General features: G+C 39.8%; 1 protein-coding gene across 4 annotated transcripts in view; it reads right to left on the reverse strand.

Annotated features, from left to right (window-relative positions):
• Positions 1 to 2236: 2236 nt before the first annotated feature.
• The window catches only part of LOC140714572 (protein shisa-6-like), a 578648-nt gene continuing 558375 nt past the window's right edge, over positions 2237 to 22509 (reverse strand). For 3 of the 4 annotated variants that reach the window (XM_073025878.1, XM_073025881.1, XM_073025880.1), the window contains 2 exons: positions 11317 to 11469; positions 2237 to 9205 (listed from right to left, as the gene is read on the reverse strand). In XM_073025878.1, the coding sequence (XP_072881979.1) occupies positions 8619 to 9205; positions 11317 to 11469 (740 nt within the window). In that variant the 3' untranslated portion in view covers positions 2237 to 8618. The remainder of the gene's footprint in view (positions 9206 to 11316; positions 11470 to 22509) is intronic. The other variant, XM_073025879.1, reaches the window with a different exon arrangement.

Genomic DNA, 22509 nt, shown 5'->3' on the forward strand with positions numbered 1-22509 from the left:
CAACAATCATTCCTTAAACCTGTCCACCTTTTCACATCTACTTCTTCATTCCAGAGGCTCTTTAAAATATGCCTCTTCTACCAGCTTTTGTATATATTCTCCTATGTGTCCCTTTATATGGTTCAATGTCAATTTTTATGTAAAATATCTTGTGACATGTATTGCATTGTTTTAGTATATTAAACACAAGTCATTGTTATTGTTGACCTTTTACTGATTTCCCATTTTGAAAACTCATCTGAGAGATGAGAAGTCCTATGATGTGGCAACCCCTGAAGTGCAAGCCCAGACTATGCTAACACCTACAGTGTGTCTTGGAACCACAGTTAAGGTGAATCTTTCTCTGCTGACATGTTCATTGGAAATACTTGAATGCATTCCTTTTGGAGAACGCAATCAAAATTTCTGTTAAAGAAAATAACACTAATCCATAGTAACACACGTGAAATGCTGGAGGAACTTGACAGTTCAGGCAGCATCTACAGAGAGGAGTCTATGGACAGTTTCGTCGAAGCGACACAGCCCAAAATGTTAACTCCTCTCCATAGATGCTCTCCTGACCTCCTGAATTCCTGCGGCAATTTGTGTGCGTGTGTGTATTACTATGGATTTCCAGCATCTGCTGAATCTCTTGTGTTTATAAAACGCTGATCCATCAGTGCTAATTATTTATGGTACAATGTAGAATATGTTGTAATGTGAGTATTATTAAAAGTAAGTTCATACTAATCTGGGAGTTGTTGGTAGCAAGAGGTGGGATCCGGGGTTGGCGGGGTCTTTACTTCCGCTCTTTTTACTCCCAGTATGCATTGTATATAGTTCCTCCACCCAGGCAGCACGAGGTACCTGGAAGCCTCTGTATTGTAAATATCATTTGCCGTCCCAGATAAAGATGCTCTTTTAGCCAACAAGTTGTCGAGTGGTCTTTTGTAAAGTAGAAGTTACCACAGAATAATTACCAAAAAAAAAGTGGGGACTTTATTTGTTGTAGGTACTAATTTCAATGATGTTACTGAATTAAAAGAAGTAGGATATCTGAGTTTCAAGGCTTAACTGCAAAATTGATCCAACCCTGGCAGAATACTTAATTTTTTAGTTCAATATTGATTCATAATCAATATAGTTAAATGTATAGAATTACAGTTCTGAACATTAAATTTAAAATGTTCTCAAAACTTGAAAGTAATTCTATGACACATGAAAGTAATTCTATGACATGTTCATACTGACTAGCTGCATTACAGCCTGCTATAGAAACACCAATGCCCTTGAATGACAAGTCATACAGAAAAAAGTGAATGTGGCCCAGCCCACAAAATGCTCTCACATGAAAAGGGTATCCATCATCAGGGTCCCCCACTACCCAGGTCATGCTCTCTTCTTGCTGCTGCAATCAGGAAGAAGGTATAGGAGCCTCAGGACTCATACCACCATGTTCAGGAACAGCTAATACCATCAGGATCTTGAACCGGAGGGAATAACTTCACTCAAGTTCTCTCGCCTCATCATTGAAATGCTCCCATAACCTATGGACTTACTTTCAAGAACTCTTCATCTCGTGTTCTCGATATTTATTTATTTATTTATTTATCTATCTATCTATTTCTTTCTTTTTATATTTGTTCGGTTTATTGTCTTCTGCACACTGGTTGAACACTCAAATTGGTACGGTCTTTCATTGATTCTGTTATGGTTATAATTTTATGGATTTATTGAGTATGCTCACAAAGATGTATCTCAGGGTTGTATATGGTGACGTATATATACTTTGATAATTACTTTGAACTTTGAACTCAAATAAGCCTTTTGTAACATTTGGCTTGACAAATGTATCAAAGAGCTGCAATTATTCCACGTACTATGAGATCATCTCATGTAAAATCAGAATGGGTTCTGCACTCTGTACATGTGTTGCTGCTGTGGCTTGTCAGAACTAAAATGACAGCAATAATAACACTCTTTAATCTGCTACTTGGAAGATAAGAATTAATCTTCACATTGTTAAAACAACTTGTGTTGCACTTTGTCTTCACCCATTGAACAGCAATTTAATCCCTCACTCTAACCCCAACGCTAATCCACAGATAATCATGTTTAACAGAAAGGCCTTCATAGATATCTGGATAAACACGACTGGGAAAGAAACAGAGGCAAGCAATCCTCAGTAATGAATGTAGGAGAAGTTCACGAGGCAGAAACAATTTAACTTCAGAGGCAGTTTCCCTTTGTTTAAATCGATTTAATTTTTTTTACTGAATCCATAAATAGTTGTAACTGACAAAGTGAAAAAATGTCCTTAAGACTATATAAGTTTTACTAAACTCGTTACAGTTTGTATACAGTACATACAGAATGTGCTTTTACAGGTAATTTGAACAACAATTAAGTTACAGAGAAACAGTCAAGTACTGCTCATCCTGAAGCTTACTCAATTTTCAACCAATAGTTTGTGCAAAGTAACAGTTACAAAGGTACATTGTTATGTATACTACCATAAACAATCATAAAATGACCAAAAACACAAAATCACCACCTCTCTTTTAGTAAATCCATAGTCTCCTACTAAAGTAAAAATGTTGTCGTAACAATAGTCTGTCTCATAGCTAGTTACATACTAGCTGTAAATAAAATTCTAATCTGCATTATTTTTATTAGTGAAGATAATTAGCTATTACACTGCAACTGGTTCTGAAGCTAGTTCAAAACGATGGATATAAAAATTCACCCAAGTTTATATATGGTGAAAAGGCTGAACGGCTGCTACAAATCCTAAGCTGAGGAGGTAATGCAGAAAAAAATACTATTGTAGCAGATCTCACAGATCGTGTGGATTTGATTATTATTAAATAGAGAGAACATAAAGTGTTACAGATTTCCCAAGGTACAGGTGCATCCACTATGTAGTAAATATAACAGTTTCCATCAAACAAAGCCACAAATCCATTGCAGGACTTCAAATTAACATGTGTTGCCTGGGTTTAAACTGCAACCAATTACAGGACAAACTCTTATAGCTCCCCAGCATGTCTAATGTTACAGTATAATCACACCAATCTCTTAAGGTCCATTTTAAACCTTCAATAGCTCACCCTCCAGCACAATGTTATATGACACGTAGGGTACGTGTTCTGTAGTTTAACTATTGAAATTTTAATCAAACTAGCTTGCTAATCTACAAGATTACATGGTAGCCAATGTTCCCTCTAAGGTGTGTGCGTGCACACTAACTTTTGCTACAAGCGCACAAAAGAATTTAAACTGCAGACAAAAGATTGTCACCCTCTACCTCCTTGGCATGTCAAGTATATTTCACGATTGTACACAATCACATTTCCTTTTGCGGTTTCGGATGCGGATGATGTGGCGTTTATGATGACTTGCCTGCAGATTTTAGAACTGGTTTATTTATACGGTTTTTTATTGAAAAGGTCATTAATGTGCACACGTTGTTGTCACTGGGCAAAAAATTGCACAGCACAAGATTTTTGTGCTGACTGGTCATTACAAATCAGAGGGAACTTTGATGGTAGCCTGGTATAAAATCCACAAACTGATGAATCTTTGACAATCTGATAACAAAGTCACCCAATTTACTATACAGCACCTTTAGAAAAATTGATTGACCAGTAATTTTCCCTGCTGACTTACCTTTCCCTGCTTTCTTCTGTGTTTGTGGTGATATGTTACTCCTGTGTCGCTGGTTCACTGGTAGATTTCTGTAGGCAGTGGAAGGATGCTGCACCCTGTCACCTGGTGCCGGCACTCCTCAGCCTCCTGAACCTCCCGCAACCAGCTCACTCACCCAAAAACTTGTTCCTGGGAACTGGGCCGTTCACTTCCCCTGCAATCCCTTTCAGGAGAGTGATCTTTGCAGTGGGTGTGGAAGATTTAATTGCATGATTAAATATTCCAGCGTTAAGTTGCTTCAACTTCCATGATCCTTGTGTGCTACCTGCTGGTGATGTTCTCGGTGACAATGTGTGCAATGCTTGGAACCTTCTGTTGGGGTCTTTACTAACTGTTTTTCTCATGAACCTTTTCTGACAGGCTCTCTCTTTAGATTAGGGGTCCCCAACCTGAGTTCACGGACCCCTTGGTTAATGGTAGGGGTCCAGGGCATAAAAAAGGTTGTGAACCCCTGCTTTGGATTATACTGCCATTTGCAATGGTTCACACCTTTGCTTACAAATCCATCTCTGACTGGTTGGGCAAGCCTGCTGATTGTGATGTCAGCATATCGTACTATGCCTCTGAACATCGTTGCACTGTTCTTTGGTCTCAAGTTATAGTTTACAGCTTTGCATCTTGGACCACAGTGTGAGGTTCATTCAATAGTAAATTCAAACTATTCCTTTCCTGCTCCATTGGTGGATGCAGACTGCTTAGTGAACTTATCACAAGCTGAATTGGCAGACATGATGTGTCTAAATAGATTTGTATTTATTTATTTAGGACCTATAGCAATGTAGCCCCATAAAATGCAAAGCTTCTTTACCCAGCCTGTGACCAAGAAATCAAGGATCTATCAATCACTACCTTATGTACATTTAAGGCAGAGGTTAGTAGATTGATTGGTCTGGGCATGAAGGGATATGGGGAGAAGGCAGGAGACTGGCGCTGAGAGGAAAATTGATCAGGCGTGATGGAGCAGACTCGATGGGCAAAATGGCCTAATTCTGCTGCTATATCTTATAGTCTTATGTTTTAAGCAATCTTGGCCAGGTTGTTAAGTGTTATGTTGAGCTAAAACTTGGAACAAAGCAATACTTTAGAACACAGCCAGTTCAGGGCATATGCATTCCCACTGGAACTTGGTTAAGTGAGTGTACTTAGGATAAGAATAGGCAATAAATACAACAGGGACCCTGGAAGAACAAAATAATGTCCATAGTGACTAAATAACTAGGAAAATAATAAAGGGAACAGTAAAGTAATAAATGATAAGTTCTGATGCTGATTTTGTTTTGTAGCCAAATTGGAGGTATTCCAAATCCAACATTTCCTAACTGGTAAGAACTCAGGTTAACCTCATGATCGATGCTGCATTTACTCAGCAAGATATGATGGATAATAATGATTTAAAAAGTGGTTGTTATCCAAAGGGAGCAATAATATTGACAGGTGGGTGTTGATCATACTGTGGACCATTGGAGCTTTTGTAATTGTGAAGGTGAGCTACTCGTTTCTGAGACATCTAACGAGCGTTGGCTTCTTTAATTTCAGGAGAGCCTGCTTCACTCTTGCAACATCATCAGGGAGTCACTTTTACTCATTCTAGAAGCATTGCTGGTAGAAGATACCTAGAAATCTGATTTATAATGGCAAAATATCCCAACAAATGACTAAACAATTATACAGTTTTCAAATCAACTGCTGTTTAAATTATGCTATTATTTGAGGATTAGTCAAATGATTACTCTATCTCCATCTCATGCTAAATTTCTCATAGTTTATCCTCTGGAATGTAATTTCTCAAGGGCACCTGCCTACAATCTACTTGTAAATTTCATACTTTACACTGTAACAACCTAAATAACCCTTTAAACATTTGCACTTCAGATTTGCAACACCACTTTAACATTGTAGAGGGACTGTAACACCCTTCTAAATAGCAAGCTGTAACTATTGTTGTGCTTTAATCAATAAAATGTACATTAGCTTGAAAGCATCACTTTTATTTAGTTGGTGTCACTGTATTATTTACAGATAAAATACAAAGAATAACAGTGGTGTACTAGATCCTTTAAAAACTATAAACCTTCTTCCACCTTTGCATACTTCTCCCACTTTGATCTCTGCTTTTGCATTGCAGTTTTAACCATACCGATTTTCTGCACGAGCTCGCCACTGAATAAAGTTTCTCCTTGCTGCCCTAAGCTTTGTGGCTGATGTGATCTCTACTGAGCAAAAAAAAGCCTCAATCATATACAAGACAAATATTAATGTTTGCGGCAAACTGATTACACTGTAACTTCTGGCTTATTTTATGGTCAGTCTTCCATTTCACTGCAATGACCAAAACACAGAAGATGACTGATAACTTGATGTTATAAGCAATTAGCTGCTCACGCTGTCAGTCACAAGACTAATTTCACCTGCAAGTATTGAGGTATTAAAAAAAACGCCCATGAAGCAGCATCAACTGACGAGGAAAAGGTGTCTGAGGAGTAATTCTTTTATAAACGAATAAGTCATCCTTTTATTACACTGCCTCTACACTTTATCGGTCCTTATTGAGTCAGTAAGCCTAGACAATGAATGCCTGCATCACTGCCACCAGTATGGTTCTGCATTTGTTGGCATGTTGACCCTCTCTAATGCTTCCTTTGCCTTCCTGACTTTCAAGATGAATTAATCAAACATGCCAACAAGCTTCTTTACTAACCTGTCTAAATGCATGGAAAATTTAATTTTAAATATATAGCGAAAACTAGGATTTGAATCTTGACCTTCAAAAAGAAATGTTAAATTGCTGCAAAAAGGTTTCTTAGACTATGATCATACTTCACTCACTACAGTGTAAGTTATTCTTCCATTCATTTTTAAAGCAATACAATGCACATTCCTCATTTGCCTGTATGGCTATGAGGTGGAATCTCACTGATACTGGTAGATAATGTGTAATGCTGATACTCATACACATTACAAAGGAATAATCGTGACAGGAGACATGTGTGAGCCTGAAGTTTTTTGTAAGTGTTCAGATAACTAAAATAACATAAGATTTCAAATCATCATCTAATCAGATTTTTAGTTGTGATGTACTCACAGTTTAAGAACTTGCTAATGAAGATAAAATCCATATCTAACTAGATAATTATTACATAATGGCCTAAGTTGCACAAAAAAATTCCAAGTACATTTCCAGGCCTCCAATATAACACAGAAGATCACACCACTGCTACATTATAGGATCTCTTCCACTTGTGTGTAAAGTCACCACAAGCCATTCAATGACATAAACATCATTCAACACTATACAATACATGCCTCAACAGGCCAGCACTTGTCCAATATTTATATATAGCTTCAAACTTGCAAATTACAATTTTAACATACTTTGTTTTACAAATCCAGAGGCTCCATCAATTTTGCAAGCAGCAGATCTGAATGAATACTTAGCATGCTAATCTGTGGGGATATCGACTTCCAGATCCAGCTAAGAGTCCTGTGCACTCTGTTTTTAAAAATGCTGAATTCCATCATTAGGTTGTGCCAGTGCATAGCTCTCCACACTACTGCACTTCATGTCCTGACGAGCACGGTGCCTATCGAACCCAAACCATGAGACGAATCATCAGCGTTTAAGGAGAGTAAAGGTGAATGGGAAATAACAAGGGGAATGTGTTGGAAAACTAAAAACAACAAATGTGTGCAGATGTTGTAAAATAAATAATTGATGCTAAACAGATGAAACACTGAATACAGTGAAGTACATATAAAATAAGAGAAGGATGAAGTACAGAACAAAAGAAAAAAAGAAAACAATGAAACATGGCACTCCTGTCATTACAAATGTATGAAGTTGCTTTCCTCCACCTTCTACAGCTCTCTTTATGTTGTCTGCATGCCTGTAAGTTCTTGGGTACCACCTCTTCTTGTTGACTGACGTAAATAAATGATTCACGAGGTTCACCTCAGACCATCACCAAATTGAGCACTTTGGCATGATTAGTGATTTCAATGCCTGTGTGGCATTTCATATGTCAGAAGTGAACCTGATAATAAAGTCCATGAAGTTTAAAAAGAAAGATAAGCAACATCCTCCTAGGTTCAAAAATTCATTTACAGAGTCCCATGCCCACAAAATTAAACTCTTATCTTGTAAATGCTACAGATTTCTCAGAAATTTTTCCGCTCAGTAAAAAAGTCATACTGTTGGGAAAAAAAAATTATGGAACTCATTACCACTTATCAAAAGTGCTCAATAATGCAATTTTTAATTCTTTCTATAATGATACTACTTGACCACCTGGAATTCTAAGCAACCATTCAAAGGGCCAAATATGCATGGAAGAAAAGCCAGCTGTGCCCCAATCTTGTGTACGGAAATGGTTACCGATGAGTTGGCCTAATTAAATTTTAACTGTACATGCTTAGAAGATGGAAAACCTTAACGCACTGTTTGGGATGATATGGTACAAGCGTCTTTGTTTTCACGTCGAGTAATCTGAACAATTCTGTTTCCCAAATTAAAAATCAGTCTCTTTCAAACAAATAATTTCAATCTCCAGAAGTAGCAATAGTAGTCGGTTAGAAATTTAACCTCTGATCTTGTTGCTCTGAGCCTGTTCCATCGATTACCATACCACATGGCTTCCTTTGATAGAAACTGTCAGGTGACCTGGATGGTTCACCACCTTCTGTTGTGCTAATGTACCAACTAAAATGAAAACCTTGAATAAAACTAGGAATTGATGTTAAGTATCTCTGAAAAGACTGAAGCCTTGTATAGTATACCATTTTGTTTAGATAAACAAATACATTTGCCTAAATAACATATCAGAAATTAGAGTGTGAGTAATTAGCGTAGTCTGACAGTGCCATTGTCCTGTGGTTCACTGACAAAACCTTCTACACTCTTGTTACTGTAGAATCGGCAACTGACTTTTTGAAGATCAAACAGTCACTTCTGTTTTGCTGGCTGTATGGTAATTACGGTGATGTCCTGGGATATAGTGGAGCTGTTCCACTGTGTTGTGCCGACGTGAAGCAAAGGCATGTCGCTTAGCAGCAGTGTGATTCGTCTGATTTGTACTTAAGGTATTGGACGAAGAGTTTGAGGCACTGGGATGTGAGTGCATTTTTGTCATCTTATAACGATCTAAGATGGGCGTAGATACAAAGACATCTGTGTGGGATTGAGACAAAGCCCTGGACATGGCCTTCTCACGGAATGCGGAGCGTTTGAGGGACATAACTTTGTCTGGAGAGAGTAGAGGATCCTGGGACTGAAGGCGTTCAGCTGACAATAGTTGTTCATCAGATAGGATGCGCTCATAAGACAAGACACATTCTTGAGGCATGTCTCTCTGTGGGGACAGGACTCTGTCCTGTGACATGGCTCGCTCTGGTCGCCTCGGCCTTTCCCTATGGTTACTGTGTTCCTGATTCATTTTAATAACATGGAGAGGCAGAGTTCCTCTTGCTGCCAAGTCTGGAAGATGCCTTCTTTTCATGTAGTATTCATCCATCTCCTTCTCACCTGCGGGGATGAGTTAAAATCACATTTTAGATTGCCATCAACAAAAGATCTTACATTTCTGAAAGAATGCATTAACCACAATTAAGGCTGTCCCTTATCCAATTTTCATTCGGGTGGTCCCATTTTCAAAGAAGATGCCCTCAGGTTCCAGGAATATAAACTAGATGTAATTAGTGAGAAGGGGTTCCCTTTGTTTATCCCCTCTTGCTGTATATTACAAAATAGGGCTATTATTCTGTAGAATTTTTAATAACAGTGAAAAAATCAGCAAAGCTCTTACCATAAGCTTACTCTTTCAAACCAACCAACAATCCAGTTCTGGATTTGGTTAAAAAACAAGAAAAGCAGCCTTAAATGTAATTTTATTTAGAACATTTAGGTTTCAATCAACTGTACTAAGCAACATGTAAGACTTGTGTACTTTTCTGTAGTACAACAATCATGAATGATTTTATTAACAGAACTATTCATAGATATTCATGCCGAGGTATGTGCAACATAGAATGCATTTGATAGTGGAATGCATGAGCTTCCTTTCTGACAGGTAAAGACTGACAGAAATGTCTCCCATGAGGACAGGTATAAATGAACAAACATAGCTGAAGTAGACAGGCATCAGCAGCGTAACTGCAACTATCATGGTACATACATCTCACTTGACTCAGTTGTCCGATGTGAAATCATTGTGCTTGCATAAGACTGGCAATTATGAAGTTATTTCTGTCTACTGTATGTTATTCGAGGTTACCTCACCAGGCCTGGTAAAATGTTCCATCTTCTTATATTTTCAGGAAATTTCAGGCACCTTTCTTGTATTTTATTTGTTAATATTTGTTGCAACTTATGTGTGTGCTTACTTTTTTTTAAAGTTAAAATCGCCTTTAAATTGTTTTCTTTTTATATTTTAATATCTTCTTCTTACATTTCACAGACTTAAGGTTTGGCATCATTTTCAAATTTATATAATTTCTTTCCCTTTACTTTACCCAAATAATTGCCATCTTCAATACCCAATACCTTGTTTGTAAGGATTCATAATCTTTTTTTAAGAATGATCTGCTTTTCTTTACATTGTTCCAATTCTTTATGACAATTATCTTTGTTTATGACACCTTTTGTTATATTTCCTCCTTCTCCTTATGTTTAGATTCCTCTTACATCCCTCTTATTATTAGATTCTTGATATTATTGCACCCAGTCCTTCTAGTCAGCATGGCCAATAACTTGATTTCTTATTTCAACCCCATCAGACATTTATTGATCATATTTTACCAGATAGAATTACTTTAAGAAGAAAATGTTTGTGTGAAGTCCTAAGATAGCTGATTCTATGCAATTGGCTTCATTCACATTGCAGAACAGACTTTATTCACCACAGCGAAAGAGAATAGTATTTTCACAATGATCCTTCTCCCACAGTCAGAGATCAGGGAGGCATGTCCTTGACTCCTGTGAGCTACTAGGAGGATTAGCTTATCAACACCCTGAACTCTGCTTCTGACAGTACTATTGTGCTCTGTTAAAGGGCGATCTTCGGTGATCTCTCCAGCTGGTCATGCCACAGTTGTCTTGAAATAGGTGCGACAAAATTAGAGGTATAATAATGCTATCTGTGATAGATGTAACAAAATAAAGTAAGAACACATTTAAAATAAAATCTCAGCTCGATAGGCAGCATCTCTACAATGAGAAACAGAAATAACATTTCAGGTGGAAATACTGGCTGAGAATGAAGGATCGTCAATGTAAAATGTTAGCTTGTTTCTCTTTCCATAGATGCTGCCTGACCTGCTGAATGTTTTCAGCATATCCTGATTTTATTTTGGATTTCCAGCATCTGCATTTCATGTAACACCACATCGAACTGTAACCAGCCCTGCTCGAGCTGCAATGTCTGTAGGACTTCATAATGGCAATTAGGTCTTGACCATCTATGAAGAATGCGTCAGCATGAAGTTGAACAGTTGTTACTCTTGCTTGAGCAACAGCTGGGACACTGAAAGACCAAGACACTTACAAGTTTGTGGCATTTAAAAATAAAATAAGTTACCAGATCCAAGATCCTAGGCATGGTGCAAAATAATGTTAATGGAAAATTATGGGACACCTACTTAATCGTTTTAGTGAAGAATACTTGCTTATGTCAGATTTGACTGCAGACTCGTACGATGGTGGAAGGTGTGACAGACTTTGATAAGACCTTGAGAAGGACAGGTCATATGGCTCGGTCGCAGAAGTAAGAATACTGTTCATCCGAGGTTTTTCTGTGGAGGTTAAAAAAAAGATTTGTTTAAGAATGACTAATGTGAAAGTTCAACAACATATTTCTCCTCCACTCTACCTTTGAAAGGTATAGAACATATGAAAAAAATTGCTCCACGCTAAGTATGTTGATCGAATGACCTTTTAAAATGGTTGTCAGAGCTAGTCCAACTTCCATTTTTGCATGTCCTGTAAAAATGACATTTCATGAGAATTAGCAATGGTAATTCTGGTTAATTTTTCTCCCCTCAGTTAACGAGAGCAGAAACCAACATTAGTTGCCCACGTATAATCTTATTCTTCTAACAGTAAACATAAAATGTAATGGAAAATTGTGAGTCTAATACACATGGAATGAATGCTTGATTTCTCCATTGTTATTGTGTTTTCCTTATACCACCTCAATGCACTGAGTAATGAATTGATCTGCATGAACAATATGCAAGACGAGCTTTTCACTGTACACGTGACAATAATAAACCAACCAACCAATTTTCATTATGGGTCTTCCATTCCTGCAAAGACCCAACTTGACCTATTCTCCTTATCTGCCCACATTCTCCAACCACTGACAACCTCACTTCTTGGTTTCCCATTAGCCCAAGAACACCTGCACCTCCATTATCACTACCTACAACATTCTTCCTCCATCCAAACACCTCCTTGACATCTCTACCAAGGGAGTCTCTGCTGTCATTCAGTTTGATCCCTCTACTAACCCTAAACCAACCCACCTACCTACTGATTGGTCCCTTTTACCCGCCAATCCTACTTTTGATCTGCAACCATTCCACTGAAACCCCCCATATCCCACCATAGACACTATGATAGCATTCAAGATTCAAAATCATTTAATGTCATTTCCAGCGCCTAAGTGCAAAGGACAATAAAATTGTTATTTTGGATTCAATGCAGAACAAAAAAGAACACAATAAGATAAAGAATATAATGACAATAAAAATACACAATAAATATAAACACATAACATAGGTTATATACCTGGATGATTGTATGTCTGTAAACAAATGCTAGGTACAGGAGTGTCTGTACAGAAGGTGATTAACAGCAAATAATTAAAGCAGTGGTTATGTAAAGTAATGATTACGTAGCCTCCTCCCTGATGGCAGTGGGTCACACAGTCTATGAGCAGGGTGAGATGTTACTGGCCCTTTTCTGTATATGTGTCCTTGATGCTGGCTAGACTGGTGGGGCCAGTGATGCACTGAGCAGTACTGACTACTCACTGTAGCACCTTCCTGTCCAGTTTCCATTGCATGCCGTGATGCAGCTTGTTAGGGTGCTCTCTACTGCATGCCCGTAGAAGGGTGTGTGTAGATCTGCATAATTTAACTCATCCTCAGTGGAAGATGAGTTGGTGAGATTTATTGATTGTGTAGAATGTCTCCCGGGACCATGAGCGGTTGTGTGAGGTGTGCACTCCCAGGAGCTGGAATCTGCTCACAGGTTTCACTGCCGTGCCACCGATGTAAAGGGGTTGTGAGTGGTGCAGGTTCTCCTGAAGTCAACAACCATCTTGTTGTTCACTGCATCTTGTTGGCATTGAGCAAGAGGCTGTTTGCCTGGTCTCCAGCTCTTCCACCTCCTCTCCGTAGGCCGTCTCATCATTGTGATGCGTCCCACCATTGTCATGTCGTATGCAAATTTAACAATGTGATTACTCGGGCATTTGGCCATACAGCCAGATGTGAGCGGACTGTACAGCACACAGCCCTGGGGGCACCCGTGTTGAAGATGAGGGAGGGAGGAGCAGTTGTACATCCTGATCATCTAAAGTCTATTAATTAGGGAGACCAACACCCAGTTACAAAGTGGTGTATTTAAGACCCAGCATTAGGAGTTTGTTTGTCAAGGTCTGTGGGACAATAGTGTTGAATGCAAAACTGAAATCCAGACACTGCATTCTGATATAAGTGTTCTTCTTTTCTGGGTACGTCAGGGCCAGATGCATGACAGATGCTATGGATCTGTTGTACATTGATTTTGTCAGTGAGCTTATTGGTGAATGAGCAATATGGCAGGAATCGAGTTTTTGATATGTGTCATTACTGGCCATTCAAAGCACTTCATGATGATTGTTTCAGTTCCACCAGGCATAGTCACTTAGTTCTGAAGGTGTAGAGTTCCTTAATGTAGGGATGATGGTGGCCAATATGGAAATAGCAGCCTAGATGAGTGAAGTGTTGAAGATGTCCATGAAGTCATCAGTGAGTAGTGTGGACACTGCCTGAGTACTTGGCCTCAGATGTAGTCTGGCCCAGAGGTAGTGTCCCCCAAGCCATTACAGAGCTTGACTCTTGACTCTCAGCCGAGTCCTTCCTACCTCTACTGCTCTTAGACAGTGGCTACTCACTTGTGTGTGTGTGGGGGGGGGGGGGGGGGCGGTAGCTTCTGTGGCCAGCGTGGTGTCACGTGCCTTGAAGCTTGTATAGAAGTTGTTTGGAGTGTCAGGCTGGGAGGCAGTTCATGCTGTTTTTCCTTATGCAGTCAGTAATGCCCTTGATGCCCAGCCACATACGTTGGTTATTTGACAGGAGTTCCTGATTTTTTTTGAGTGTAGGTAAACTTTTCCCTCTTGAAGCCTAAGATGAGGTTTCTTCTTGCTGCTGTGAGAGCTGTTCTGTCACCAGACCTGAAAGCATTGTCACGGGCTTTTAGTAGGGAACGCGCCTCAGCTCAGCGTTCAGCTAGTGCTCAGGTTGGGCCACGAGAAGACCGCCCTTAAAGTACCAACATCACCTACACACCTACTAATGTAGCTGGTGATGGATGAGGAATATTCCTTGAGGTCTGTGTCTTCTCTGTTTGTGGCAGCAACTTTGAATACCTGTCAGTTAGTCTGTTGAAAACAGTCCTGAAATATAGAGGTTGCCTCTTTAGGCAATACAGTGATGGTTTCTCTTGACTGGTTTCAGCAGATGTCAGTATGCTGGGATTAACATTATGGAGATGTGGTCAGAGAGACCAAGGTGAGAGTGTGGGATAGCTTTGTAAGTACCATGTCTATTTGTATGAAGATGGTCATGTCTATTTGTTCCCCTAGTGGCCGTGGTGACATGTGGAATTTGGGTAAAATGCCCTGCAGGTTAACGTGATTGTAGTGTTGTCTTCTCCCAAGCATTAGACTCCTCAATTCCCAGAGTCTAGTCTGACACATGCGCGCACACACACACACACACACTCTCTCTCTCTCTCTCTCTCTCTCTCTCTCTCTCTCTCTCTCTCTCTCTCTCTCTCTCTCTCTCTCTCTCTCTCTCTCTCTCCCTCCCTCCCTCCCTCCCTCCCTCCCTCCCTCTCCTGAACACCACTCTCCACTCCCTTTGCAATTTTTGCTCATTTCTTTCTCAATTCTGGCTAAAACATTGTTTACATTTACATCATTTGTTATTATATTGTAATTTGCCCTTTACTGTGCCTATTGTCTTGTTTATTAATTATCATACTGTCTTGCACTGTTTGTGCACTTTATGTAGCCCCGTGTAGGTCTGAAATCTAATGTAGTTTTGCGTTGTTTCACGTAGTCTGGTGTAATTTTGTGTTGTTTCAAGTAGTCTAGTGTAGTTTTGTGTTGTTTCAGGTAGCACCATAGTCCTGGAGGAATGTTGTTTCATTTTTACTGTATACTGTACAAGCAGTTATGGTTGAAATGACAATAAAAGCGATTTGACTTGACTTGACTTTTGAGAATTATATTTTTGGGAGGCGGATGCAATTCTCAACCATGGCAGAGACCCTGTGCTCAATGCAAACCCCCAGGAATCATGCTGTACCTGGGGGGGGGGCACTGGATTTCAGTGCATATCCTACTATTAGGCATTAAAAACTCCAGCTGCATGTTCATCTGGTGGTTTTATCCATGTACTGCAGTATTCAAGCATCCCTAGCAAGCCGTCACCATTGAGCAGTGAACATACTATTTTCAAGCATAGTTTCCCTTCCTGCACTAATCAGAAGGCTACCATTTCCTATTCTTCAAATGAATCAATGAGTCCCTCATTCAGCCAGGGCTTTCTTTCTGACTATGTATATTACTACAGACAAAGAAAACTCATAAATAATCTCAGTTTTAATGCCCTATGACTTTTCTCTTTGGTTTACACACAGCAATTATCCAAGGATTAATTTTAAATTCCTATATATCCCAGACCCTAAACACTTCCAGCCCTTGCATTAACTTAATTTGCTTAAGGTATTATTAAAATACTATTAATTTTGACAACTGAATAATAAGGATGGGCAGCACTTTCTTAAGACAGTGACAAATATTAGCCCATAACAAACCCAAAGGGAAATCCCTTTCAGCAGAAATTATTACAAAATGGTGAAGCTGTCAATGCAGGATTGTTACAACAGGAATGAAAATTGTACTGTAGCTGCCAACAAGTTTTCTCAATTTTCATTCTTCGTATTATGATGGGGAATTTTCATTAAATAATGTTGACATTCTCTTTGAGTTTGTATCAGCTTCAAGACAAATATACCAACATTTATAAAATATTCTCTTCGCTTTACATAGTGGGAAAATACGATTTATTTTTCAACTTAGCTAGCCTTTAATCCAGGTAGGAAATGAATGATATGAGTTGATTAAACATTGACGGATTTAATAAAATTGCAGGAATTGATAACTATTATGCATAAACAGAATATGTTAAAAAGAAGTTATCAAGATAAATCACACTCTGGAATCCAATTTTACTTTGCATTGTTTCATAAGAATGAGAGAGCTAATCATTAATGGAAAAGATCCTGTTAATAATTTATGCTTAATATATACTAGGATAGCTAGTAATAACTAGCAATATAATGCAATGACTGCAAAATAATAAGGATTTATATGGCCTTTCTATTACAGAATGAATAAAAAACACACATCAAAGGTGCTCAATCGATGATGGATACACTTAGAAATGTTTGCACCAAGACACTACACCAATTAATAAATAGCAGAATATTTGTATCTGTTAGTGGCCACTTTAGTTGGTATGTTCCAATATTATGAGTGTGGAATGAGCTGCCAGGTGAAGTGGTAAATGCAGGCTCTCTTTTAACATTTAAGAAAAACTTGGACAGGTACATGGATGAGAGGGGTTTGGAGGGATGTGGTCCAGGTGCAGGTCAGTGGGACTAGGCAGAAAAATGGTTCGGCACAGCCAAGAAGGGCCAAAAGGCCTGTTTCTGTGCTGTAATGTTCTATGGTTCCCATTATGCACCTTTTCAATGTGCAACACAGAACAGTGGCCTTGTGATGTGCTGGCTGAGCTTATAGTTAAGACCTTTTGATTTGGTATAAACGCTGAACATCCGGACAATGACTGAGACAATACACGTAGACAAAGCTGGCTGCTCGCTCATGGATATTTCGACTTTGCATCCACAACTCAGCTAGTTCATCAAAGGAAACAAGTGTGTTATATATACAGGCTGCCCAGCAATATAAGAACTTCTCCTGTACTTTCCAAGGATGAGCGCTCTGGGAGAGCTGTAAGTTCATTTTCTTAATTGCAGCAAATAGTTTGAATTTCCATTACTTCTGGGGCACCAACATAGATGACCCTAATGACAGCTCTCATTGAAAATTATGGAAAACATCAAATATTCTTGTTTTAGCCTACTGTGGTGGAGAACCACAGCTGCCTCTATGATATGTGTGTTCAGTTATGAAGTTCTAATGTGATTGAACGATCTATGCTGCTTAAAACTGATGGAAATAGACTCGGAAACACACGCAGAAAATGCTGGGGTCCTGCTGAAGGCCCGAAATGTTGACTGTACACTTTTCCTAGATGCTGCCTGGCCTGCTGAGTACCTTCAGCATTTCGTGCGTGTTGCTAGGATTTCCAGCATTTGCAGATTTCCTCCTGTTTGGAAATAAACTGGACTGTGGCCGGCACAGTGCCCCTTTAAGAAGCCGCCGGCAAAAGAGGGGTCGACCTGCTGGTTTGATGGTGCATTTTCAAAAAAAAAACACAAGGTTTTTGACTTCTATTCCAACTATCTTGCTGGCAAATGTGCAGTCTCTCGTAAATAAATTTGACAATCTCAGAGCTAGGGTGCTGGATCAGAGGGACATTAGGTATATATGTGTCTTTTGTTTTACGGAATCTTGGTGAATCCCTTCCATGTTGACCATAGTGATTCCAATAGACGGGTTCACAACACATCATCAAGATAGGTCGGTCGAGTCTCTCAGAATTAGAGGTGGAGATATATGACTCATGATCAACTCCTTGTGGTGTACTAATGTGTTGGTGTTGTCCCAATATCGCTCACCAGGCCTGGAATTCCTCGCAATTCCTCGCAATTCCAGGCCTGGAATTCCTGGAAGTGCCGGCCATTTTACCTGCTGCAAGGGAATTCAGTGATCTTTTTGGTAGTGGTACACTTTGATACGTTCTATCTCAGCCTCATGTCAAGCAGGCTCCAGACGAACTGAGCAATGTAATCAACAGGCTTTGAACAGCACATCCCGATGCCTTCCCCTTCATTTTGGGGGATTTTAACCAGCTTGATAAAGTCACTAAGTATTTATTATTAACAAATAACCTGTAGTGCCTCACTGGACTACCATTACACTTAAGTTCAAGAGTGCCATCTGTGCTGTTCCCCATCCACACTTTGGGAAGTCTGATCACCGGGCTGTACTTCTGCTCCCTGAGTATAGGCAGAGTCTGAAGACTGCAGCACCAGGAGTGAGGACAAAGAAGATAGAGACTAGGGAGGCACAGGACCGCCTACAGGACTGCTTTGAATCAGTGGACAGGACTGCATTCAGGGAGTCATCTTCCAGCCTGGATGAGTAGGCTGCTGCAGAAGGTCAAAATAAGTTGCAGACACATTTAAGATTAGTCAGTTCTATCATGGGTTCCAGCCTCCGTAGTATCAAGACATCTTCAAAGAGCGATGCTTTAGGAAGGCGGTGTCCATCATTAAGGACCCCCACCACCCTGTCCTGCCCTCTTCACACTGTTACCATCGGGAAGGAGGTACAGAAGCCTGAAGGCTACACTCAGCAATTCAGGAACAGCTTCTTCTCTGCCATCCGATTTCTAAATGGACATTGAACCCATGAATATTATCTCACTAGTTTTTTATTTCTGTTATTTTGCACTACTTACTTTAACTTATCTATTTAACAGACATATATATACTTATTGTAACTTTTTTCTCTATGTTTATTTGTCATATATTTCATTTACTGCTGTCATAAAGTTAACGAATTTCACGACATATATGCGGTATATTAATTCTAATTCTGAAATTCATGCAGGAAACAGATGGTATTAATACAATTCATTGTAAAATAGTATAATGGTTGGAGAATACTTATACTAATTTTGGCCAAAGCATATGAAGTTTGCCAGAATTAAATCAAGCAAAGACTATTGTTATAGGAATACTCTGATAAGCCAACCATAGAAATATACAAAGTACTTTATGTGCACATACAGTATTGTGCAAAAGGGTTTGGCACTGATATACAGCAAGAGTGTCTAAAACTTATGCACAGTGCTGTAGTAATTATGTACTGCTGTCATGAAAGAAAATCAAATTTCATGACATATCTCAGTGATGATAACCCCGATTCTGGTATAGGTCTCTATTGTGGACTGAGAATGGGAAGGGTAGGGAGAAGGGAATCATGGCTGGAAAAAAAGGAAAGGAAGGATGAGGGAGTGGGAAATACCAGAGGGACATTCTGTAGTGATTAAATGACCTTGCCTGGTGTCTCATGGCTGGGGGTGCCAGTAACACCTGCCCCGGTCGTCCTGCTCTGCCACCTATCCTGCACATCTCCACAGCAATCCACCCTCAGAATTCCCAGCATCCTTTGCTCCCGCCAGATTTATAAAACTCGCTCTCTGCTCCACATTGACAAGTACAGTACTGTGCAAGAGTGAAACTGTAGGAGACTTTGATACCCAAGCCTATTCCCTCTGGTAGGGGTGACAAAAACTAGAGGAAGGAGGTTTAAATGGAAACTGAGAGGTAAACATTTCACAAAAAGATAGTTGATATCTGGAAGAGTAGCCGAGCTGAAGGCCAGAGAGACAGTGGAACTAGGAACCCAGCATGCTTTGCTCCCGCCAGATTTCCAAACTCGCTCTCCGCTCTACAATGACAAGTACAGTACTGTGCTAGGGACCCTAGCTATATATGTGCCTTAGGTTTTGCACAGTACTGTCTACACACCCACATAGAACATCATGTTACAGTAGTGTAAAACATTGATTAGGCCACACTTGCAATGTTGTGTGCCGTTCTCGTTGCTGCTCTACAGGATGGATGTTACTAAGCATCCGTCCATCCATCCTGTAGAGTGGCAATTAGAATTGTGCACAATACTGCATGTGATTAAGGTGAAGAATGTTACCAGGATTGGAGACCTTGAGATATGAAGGGAGACTGGAAAGGTTGGATATGATTTCCCTGGAGCAAAAAATGCTGAGAGGTGACATGATGGCGTTATATAAAACTGTAGGAGACCCAAGCCTATTTCCTGTGGTCGAGGTGACAAAAAATGGAGGGAGGAGGTTTAAATGGAAACTGAGAGGTAAACATTTCACAAAAAAGATAGTTGCTATCTGGAAGTGTAGCTGAGCTGAAGGCCAGAGGAGATAGTGGAACCAGGAGCAGGAAGAAGCATCTGGACAGGTACTTGAGTAACCGGGTCTCAGAGCAGTATGAATTTGAAGGCACCCATGGTAGGATGAAGGCACTGTTTCTATGTTATATAACTGGCAAAAGATTCACAAACACATACACCTTTTATAGGTATAACATCAATTTTGTTTCCCTCTTCTCTTGTAATGGGTTGACTGAAGGAGAGGGATATCAGAGGTCGATGAGCCAGTTCTCATTGGAGGACCAGAGGTGGTGAGGGTTAGCAACTTTAAATTCCTTGGTGTTACTATTTTAGAAGACCTGTCCTGGACATGTTTCCATACCAGTCCCAGCATGTAAGTGTATTAATGAAGAAAACACGGCAGTGCCTCTATTTCCTTAGGCGTTTGCAGAGATTCGGTATGACATCTAAAACTTTGACAAACTTCATGGAGAGTATATTGACTGGCTGCATCACAGTCTGGTATGGAAACACCAATATCTTGGAACAGAAAATCCTACAAAAGGTAGTAGATTTGGCCCAGTACATCACGAGTAAAGCCCTCCTAACCATTGAGCACATCTACATGAAACACTGCCATAGGAAAGCAGCATTCATCATCTCAGAGATTCCAGCTATCCAAGTCTTGCTGTCTTTGTGCTGTTGCCCTCAGGTAGAAGGTACAAGATCCTTAGGACTCATACCACCAGGTTCATGAACAGTTACTACTCCTCAATCATCAGTCTCTTGTATAAAAGGGGATAACTACACTCAACTTCACTTGCACCATCATGGGAACATTCCCACCACTAATGACTTCACTTCTGAGGACTCTATCTCATGTTCTTGTTATTTATTGTGATTTACTTATATTTGCATTTGCACAGTGTGTTGTCTTCATTGATCTTGTTGTAGTTACTATTCCATAGATTTGCTAAGTACAGTATACCCACCAGAAAATGAATCTTGGGGTTGTATATGTACTTTGATAATAAATTTACTTTGAACTTGTGTTTCCACAGAACTCATAGACTGACCCATATATTCTCGTATAGAGGCCCTCCATTGGTTGGGGTCAACCATGAATGTTGCATCCTGGCTGTTTACATTGTTGGTGCTACACCGTCAGTCGATACGCAAGCCAGGGCAGTACGATATGGAGAGGAAACTGTTGCCCGTGTAGCAGGCTCCCCCTCTCCACACAGCTGATGAAGCCAAAGGAACGGCCGAGACTGATACACTTTGGCACTGCGATAGCTGATGCATGTTGAACTAAATGCAGGACTGACTTCGGGACTTCAGTCCAGATTTTTCCCTCAGGGGCTTACTCCCGAAGCCTTCCTCATGAACGGGTATTGGCATAAGGCAGCGGAGGCTTGAGGTCAGAGTTGCTCTCCAAGATGAGCTGACAACCATGGCTAATGAGCACCATCTGCCCTGAGTGACTGGTAGATGCCAGTAACACACCTTTGCCCCTTCTCCTGTCAGTAAAAACAGTTCTGCCAGGCTTAGTAGCTAAGCCATACATGAAGGCCAGGGGCTGGACTTGGATTTCAGAGACTACTTGAGATATTGGGAGCATTTTATAGGTACTGGAAGTTTATCCCCAGTACCCCGTACTCCATCTCCAGCTACGACAACTTTAGAGAACATGTATTTTAAACTGGATATGATTTATACAGAAATTGCATTATTGTAGCATTTCATCAAGATCACAAATGTTAGTCTTTGTAAAGTACCATAATGAACAAAGGAACAATATTGATGGAGCTCCATTGTTTCCATTTCCACAATGTTCATACACATTATTATATCCTGTCTGGACCTAACCATGCTGAAAGCTGATGTGTCACTATCCTTGTGAATGGCTAATGTTGTTGTATTCAAGACAAACCACCAAATATAAATCTGGGATAATTGCAGAAACTTTCTGGAAGCTGACTCCTAGCCACTTACAACAGACTCACTACAATATTCAGAATCCAGAAGATGAAGTCGCATTGGGAGTCACAGTGACTTATTAAGTTGGATCTACAATTGACTTCACCATAGATGACAGAAGGTAGTGGCCATATACTACTCTGAGATTCATTTTGTTGTGCGCATTCATAGTAAATACAAAGAAACACAATAAAATCAATAAAAAAAAACCACAACAAAGAACAAAGGATACACAACCAATGTGTAAAAGGCAGCAAACTGCGCAAATACAAAATAAATAAATAAACAAACAAACAAATGAGGCATAAATAAAGAACACGAGTTGTAGAATCTTTTAAAATAAGTCCATAGGTTGTGGGATTAGTTTAGTGTTCGGGGTGAGCAAAGTTGAGTGAAGTTATCCCCCCCCCCCCCCCCCCCCCCCCGGTTCAAGAGCCTGATGGTTGAGGGGTAATGACTGTTCCCGGACCTGGTGGTG

This window comes from Hemitrygon akajei, chromosome 22, assembly GCF_048418815.1.
Source record: "Hemitrygon akajei chromosome 22, sHemAka1.3, whole genome shotgun sequence".
Lineage (NCBI taxonomy): Eukaryota > Metazoa > Chordata > Chondrichthyes > Myliobatiformes > Dasyatidae > Hemitrygon > Hemitrygon akajei.